Source organism: Calidris pugnax, unplaced genomic scaffold (assembly GCF_001431845.1).
Source record: "Calidris pugnax isolate Ruff unplaced genomic scaffold, ASM143184v1 scaffold1535, whole genome shotgun sequence".
NCBI lineage: Eukaryota > Metazoa > Chordata > Aves > Charadriiformes > Scolopacidae > Calidris > Calidris pugnax.
In genome coordinates this window covers 1-6,848 of record NW_015092031.1, presented here as the reverse complement: position 1 = coordinate 6,848, position 6,848 = coordinate 1, and the positions used below count along the sequence as shown (strand labels likewise).

General features: G+C 55.9%; 1 protein-coding gene across 7 annotated transcripts in view; it reads right to left on the bottom strand.

The window, feature by feature from the left end:
* The window catches only part of LOC106900207 (C-type lectin domain family 2 member B-like), a 6,537-nt gene extending 1,779 nt beyond the window's left edge, over positions 1-4,758 (bottom strand). For 4 of the 7 annotated variants that reach the window (XR_001414121.1, XM_014962196.1, XM_014962198.1 and 1 more), the window contains exons 1-5: positions 3,799-4,758; positions 2,695-2,854; positions 1,676-1,771; positions 1,392-1,576; positions 989-1,089 (exon numbers count right to left, since the gene is read on the bottom strand). Coding sequence is in view for 6 of the 7 variants with exons in the window: in XM_014962196.1 (XP_014817682.1) it covers positions 989-1,089; positions 1,392-1,576; positions 1,676-1,771; positions 2,695-2,854; positions 3,799-3,804 (548 nt within the window). In the remaining variant the exon portion in view is untranslated. Of the gene's footprint in view, positions 1-988; positions 1,090-1,391; positions 1,577-1,675; positions 1,772-2,249; positions 2,285-2,694; positions 2,855-3,798 lie in introns of all 7 variants that reach the window. The other 3 variants (XM_014962197.1, XM_014962201.1, XM_014962200.1) reach the window with 3 other exon arrangements.
* Between the last annotated feature and the right edge of the window lie 2,090 nt (positions 4,759-6,848).

Sequence of the window (6,848 nt, the reverse complement as noted above, 5' to 3'; positions counted from 1 at the left end):
GGGGGGGGGGCAGCGACGAGGGACGGCGCACGGGGAGCCCCAGCCCAACGGGATCCCTTCCCCACAGCCCCTAAAAGAGCAGCCGGGCCCCAGCAGCGCCCACCAACCGGCCTTACCTGCCCCACGGGATGAACACAAACACCCCGTAACACCGACCCGCCGCCGCTCTGAGGGAGGGTGTCAGCCACGACCCCGCTATTTAGACCGCTCTGCCCAATCAGCGCGCAAGGAGGACGAGTGGCGGGGGGCACAGCAAATCGGAGCGCTGCACAAACTCCCCTCAGGACCTGCCCCTCCCCTCTCCTTCTGCCCGGCAGCCGCTTTGGGTGAAAACGGTACCGCTCCCGGAGGTCACGAACCAAAATTTCAGACGCTCAGTCACGCTGTTCGGGACATTTTGGGTGGAAACCCGGTGATTCTGAGTCCCCGACGGCCACGACAGAAACCCCCTTCTCTCCCCAGTGCGGCCGTGGGTCCCTGGGGCATCAGGGCCTGTGGGCTCTGTCAGGGGCTTTGGGGAGGAATAGGATTGCTTTAGCATAAAGATGTAGAGTTCTAATTGGAGCGAAGTTGTGTGCCACCATGCCCTGAGCAGGGGAGTTCTCCTGTGGGCTTTGGCAGGAAATAAATTTAAAGGAAGGAGCCTTTAATGGCGGCCTGGTCCTGGGAGGTCCTTCCTCCATCACCTCTCTCATCTCAGCACTTGGGGCTGCTGCAGACGTACAGCTAGCACCGTGAGCAGTCCGTACTGCCCAAAACGCAGTCATACAAATACACACTCTCTGCCTGACCACACTCCTCAAACCTGCAACAAGCAGCACAGACACCGCTGGGACCATGGGGGACCGACCCTGTTGTCCCCTCAAGGCACCAGGAGGAGACATGGGCTGCCTGCAAGGGACAGCCCCAGCAGACACCTCCCACCAGGACCCTGCCCGTCCCACCACAGGACGGTCTCCCCACGGCCCCGGCTCCCAACAGGACTCACGTCTGGTTGAAGCTGCTGCCGTCCACCCACTCCAGGTGCTCGCCCCGTCTCCGCAGCCCAGTCCAGGGATCCATGTCACCTTTGAGGAGCGAGAGGAACCGCTGGGCAGGAAAGAGAGAAGCCAACAGTCAGGAGATGCTGCCAGCCCCACGCCAGTCCCTCTCCCAGCCCCACACTAGTCCCTGTCCCACCCCTGGCCCCACACAGCTACCACCAGCCCTGGGATGGCAGCAGCTCCCACCCCACGCCTGCTCCAACAAGCTCCAGAGCTGCTGCAGGAGATCACCAGCCCACCCAGTGCTCCTGGTCCTGCTCTGACACAGCTCTGCTCCCACCCCACACTCTGTGCCCAACCCAGGAACCCCACCAAACCCCCACGCACCCACAGCAGCCCCTCACTCACCATTTCCCACTCCCTCCTCAGCACGGCCAGCGAGGCCCCACGCGAGGAGCACTGCTCCTGGCTCCACTCCCAGCTCCCCTGGTCCCTCGAGAGGTAGTAGCAGACATTGTGGTACCCGACCCAGCCATCAGGACACGCCAGCACCGGAGCCACAGGCACAGCTGGATCCCCTCCACATGTTCTTGCTGGAGAGGGAAGGGGAGAAGGGCAGAGGATTGGGCTGCGCAGGGACCAGGGGACACAGCTCCGTGGGGCAGGGAAGGAGGCAGCCGCTCCTCCCTTACCTGAGAGCACAGCAACAGCCACGGCCAGAGCCAGGACCAGAGCCACCAGCACAGACACCACCAGGACACACACTGGATGGAGTATGCACAGCTTGACTAGAGATAAAAGGAGCCACTCGGGGTGAGGATGGTGCTGTCCCCCTCCCATCCCTGCCACCCCCACCACCAGCTGCCCAGGAAACACAGGAGGGACCCCTCCCCAGACCCTTTTGCCCCCCACACACTCAGCTGCAGCTTCTCCGTCTCCTCCCCGGGCACAGGAACTGCCATGGGGCCATTCCCAGCTGGCACCAAGGGACAGTCACACAGAGCAGGGACAAGGCTGTCACCCCACACACACTGGGGGACAGCCCGCAGCAGGAGAGCTGCCAGACAGAGCTGGGGGGCTGCTACAGCCATCCCAGTGAAGACTGAGCAGAATACGGGGCCTTTTCCAGACATCCGTAAGATGCCTCACAGTTGCTAGCCCCAGTCCTCGTGGGTGACACTGCCACGGGGACACTATCCCTCCCCACAGGCCACAGGTAACAGCCACGGCCAGAGCCAGGACCAGAGCCACCAGCACAGACACCACCAGGACACACACTGGATGGAGTCTGTGCCACTTGCCTGGAGGGGGAAAGAACCACTCGGGGTGAGGACGCTGCTGTCCCCCTCCCATCCCCACCACCAGCTGCCCAGGCAATATGAGAGTGAACACTCAGCTGCAGCTTCTCCGTCCCCTCCCCGGGCACAGGAACTGCCATGGGGCCATTCCCAGCTGGCACCAAGGGACAGTCACACAGAGCAGGGACAAGGCTGTCACCCCACACACACTGGGGGACAGCCCGCAGCAGGAGAGCTGCCAGACAGAGCTGGGGGGCTGCTACAGCCATCCCAGTGAAGACTGAGCAGAATACGGGGCCTTTTCCAGACATCCGTAAGATGCCTCACAGTTGCCAGCCCCAGTCCTCGTGGGTGACACTGCCACGGGGACACTATCCCTCCCCACAGGCCACAGGTGGGGACCCTGCACTCACCCAGGACTCCTCTGTGCATCCTTCTGTCTGTAGCCCCAGGCACCTCCGGGCTGTGGGAATCTCCTCCCTCCTGGGGACTCAGGGCTATCTCCATGTTCCCATTGCTGGAGCAGAACCCATTCCTCTCCCCCTGGAATCCCTTCCCTTCTCCCATGACACACTGAAAGTGAAATCACTTGGCTCAAGACAAGCAGGATCTTGCCTGTTTCAAGCTGGGCTTTGAGGCAGTTTTACCACCACTGGTCTTATCATTGAAAAAAAGAAGAAATCTTATCAAAGAGAAAAGAGAAATAAACTGTTCTACGATTTTTCTCTTTTTCTTTCTTGCTTTATTTCTCTTTTTCTTTCTTTCTTACTTCATTTCTATAAATAGTGATTAACAATTTAGGATCATAAAAAACAAAACATGCTCATTTTTTGGTAGCTTATGCTTTTTCCTTTAATAATTTAGTAAGCCAATTTATTTATTTTTTTAAGACTATAAAATGGAACATGGAATGATATCTTTTTGTTAGGATCATTGGACCACTAAAATATGGTACTGAATCATATCCATGTGCAAACACCAGAAATGAGGAAATTACTAACAGTTTCAGGAAACGATATGCGTGCAACTTTTGATTGTTTTATTATGCATTGCTATTTCAGAAAGAAAGATCGCTTTGTTGAAATGGCAACTTCTGGCAAAGAAAGAAGCACTACACCAGGAGTAATTTTAAAAAGCTGACAAAGCTTAAAAATGTAAACAAAACCAGAATTATGATTTCATCAAAACATTGAAAACTGTGAGGACACAGATTACTGAGAATGAAAAACTTTCCGTGGAAAAAAGAAATACCTAAATAATTCAGCGAGGCAGATCAAGGAGGGAGGAAGGCAGATGAGGGAGGAAAAGACTGTCGTCTTCCCATTTCCCTCCAGCCCAACTCCTCCAGCTGAGCCCTGCACCCCAAGTGAGCCCGAGTTCAGAGGGGGACCCCCGGGCAACAGCAGGCCTTGGGTCACCCTGGTTGCCCGGCAGGGTTAAGGGGAACAGGAGGGTTTGGGGGGATGCCGGGCACCTCTAAGGCCACCAGGGGCTGGGGGAAGCGGGTCCATCCCTACCTGCATTGACCCAGAACCAAGCTCTTCTGCTTCTTGCTGCTCTGCACATGAAGACCGAAGGACTCTCAAATGCTGCGTTCTGGGAAATTAGCAGGAAAAAGAAAAGCAGGCAAGGGAAGGGGCTTTTGGTGTGATGGAAATAGACTAACACTGAGTGGAAGAGTGTTCTTTTTTCCCTTCAGGAGTTCATTTGCCAAGTACCTTCTCTAAGGAGGAGGGAGCTCAGCCCAAACCCCACATGGGCTCAGTGTTCCCTCCTCCGCTCCTTTGCCCACCCTGGTGCAGGTTCCCCTCCTCTCCCCTCGTCCCAGCAGGAGCCGAGCTCGGCTTTGCCAGGCTCTCCCCAGGGGGATGGGCAGCCCAAGCGAAGCAGCAATGGGCATCTGTCCTGGATTCAGCTGGGATGGGGTTGACTTCGGGTGCTGCCAAGGCCTGGTCTGCTCCTCACACAGACGCCACCAGGGAGTGGCCTGGGGAGCACCAGAAGTTGTTCCTCTTCCCATTCTCTCCCCCATCCCAGCCAGGGGCAGTGAGCGAGGGGCTGTGTGGTCCCAGCTGGGGTTAAACCACCTCAGTATCCCAGGGGCAGGACAGTGTGTCACCCCTCTGCCCATCCTGGTCCCCCCCAAAAAGGGGCTGTGGCCCCTCCACCCGACCCAGCCACCGCAGTGCATCCCGGGGGCATTTGGGGGTGCCGATGTGGAGCAGGCATTGAGCTTCTGTCCCGAGCAACGAACTGCGAGGTGACAAAGTTCTTCGGTCACCGCTTTTGTCTGGGCAACGTCCCAAGAGCTGGACCCCAGTTAATGAGGAACTGAACTACAGTCAGGCTGATAAACCCTTCATAGCATCAGAAATGGCTCGGGTAAAGAAGGTAAGTACTAATAACAAGTTGTCACTATTATGAGGAACAGACAGAGGTCTTCCCATTGCCCTCCAGCTGAGCCCTGCATCCTGGGCTCCACCAGCCACGGAAGAGCACAAGTTGCGTGCCCAGAAAAGCAGAACCGCCTCCTCCCTGAACCCTCCCACCAAGGATGGGAACTCCAACGCCCACAGAGAGAGGCAGGGACTGTGCAGGGGGTTCTTGGAGCTGGACCCCTCACCCGGGAAGCCCCGGTGGGGCCAGCCCCTCCCAGAAACCCAGCGCAGCCCAAGGGAGCCCTGGGGCCAGATATCCACAAGTCCATGGGTCTGGATGGGATACACCCGAGAGTGCTGACAGAAGCTGGCAGAAGTCATTGCAGGACCACTCTCCATCACCTTTGAGAGGTCTTGGAGAACAGGTGAGGTTCCCGAGGACTGGAGAAAAGCCAGTGTCAACCCAGTCTGCAAAGAGGGCAAGAAGGAGGACTCAAGAAATTACAGACCGGTCAGCCTCACCTCCATCCCTGGAAAGGTGATGGAACGGCTCATCCTGGGTGTCATCTCAAAGCATATGGAGGAAAAGAAGGCTATCAGAAGTAGTCAACATGGATTCACCAAGGGGAAGTCATGTCAGACTAACCTGATAGCTTTCTATGATGGCATGACTGGTTGGCTAGATGAGAGGAGTGCGGTGGATGTTGTCTACCTTGACTTCAGCAAGGCTTTTGACACCGTCTCCCACAGCATCTTCATAGCTAAGCTTAGGAAGTGTGGGTTAGATGAATGGGCAGTGAGGTGGATTGAAAACTGGCTGAAAGACAGAGCTCAGAGGGTCGTGATTAGGGGCACAGAATCCAGCTGGAAGGCTGTAACAAGGGGTGTTCCCCAGGGGTCAGTACTGGGTCCTGTCCTCTTCAATATATTCATCAATGACCTGGACGAAGGGATGGAATGTACCCTCAGCAAGTTGGCTGATGACACAAAATTAGGAGGCGTGGCCGACACCCCAGAAGGCTGTGCCGCCATCCAGTGAGACCTGGACAGGCTGGAGAGCTGGGCAGAGAGAAACCTAATGAAATTTAACAAGGGCAAGTGCAGGGTGCTGCACCTGGGGAGAAATAACCCCCAGCACCAGGAAAAGTTGGAGGTTGACCTGCTGGAGTCCTGGTGGACAACAGGATGCCCATGAGCCAGCAATGTGCCCTTGTGGCCAAAAAGACAAATGGCATCCCAGGGTGCATCAAGAAGAGCATGGCCAGCATGTGGAAGGAGGTCATCCTGCCCCTCTACTCTGCCCTGGTGGCACCCCATCTGGAATACTGTGTCCAGTTCTGGGCTCCCCAGTTCAAGGACAGGGTGGAGAGGGTACAGCAAAGGGCCACAAAGATGATTAAGGGCCTGGAGCATCTCTCCTACAAGGAGAGGCTGAGGGACTTGGGGCTTTTTAGTCTTGAGAAGAGAAGACTGAGGGGGGATCTAATTAATGCTTATAAATACTTAAAGGGTGGGTGTCAAGAGGATGGGGCTGGTTTTTTTTCAGTGGTGCCCAGTGACAGGACAAGAGGAAATGGGCACAAACTTGAGTATAAGAAGTTCCACCTAAACATGAGGAGGAACTTCTTTCCTGTGACAGTGGTAGAGCCCTGGAACAGGCTGCCCAGAGAGGTGGCGGAGTCTCATTCTTTGGAGACATTCAAAACCAAGCAAGTTCCTGTGCAACCTGCTCTAGGTAGACCCGCTCTGGTGGGGGGGGTGGATTAGATGATCTCCAGAGGTCCCTTCCAACCCCATATGATTCTATGATTCTATGACCCTGATGGGGATCTTCTTCTCTTTAAGGCACTTGAGGCTAAAATCTGGGGACAAATGGGCATGGAAGAGGCATGGCCTCTTGAAGACCAGCCCCCAGGCTCTTCTAACCTGGCCCTGTGGTGCCTTCAACACCTTAAAATACAGCCACAAGGTGCTGGGAAGGGGTGGTGGCTCAGTTTTGGGGGTGCTTTTATCAGTTTCCAAGGATTTTTAGGGCTCCCTGACCTCACTCCATCCTCTCCATCCCATCCTCAGCCACCAGACCCATAGCTTGGGCCTCTTCCCCCCTCACCACAGCCTATTTTAATTCAATTTTAATTGCCCGGGAGGCATTTAACCCCGCCACGACCTGCCAGAAACTGTCCCCAACA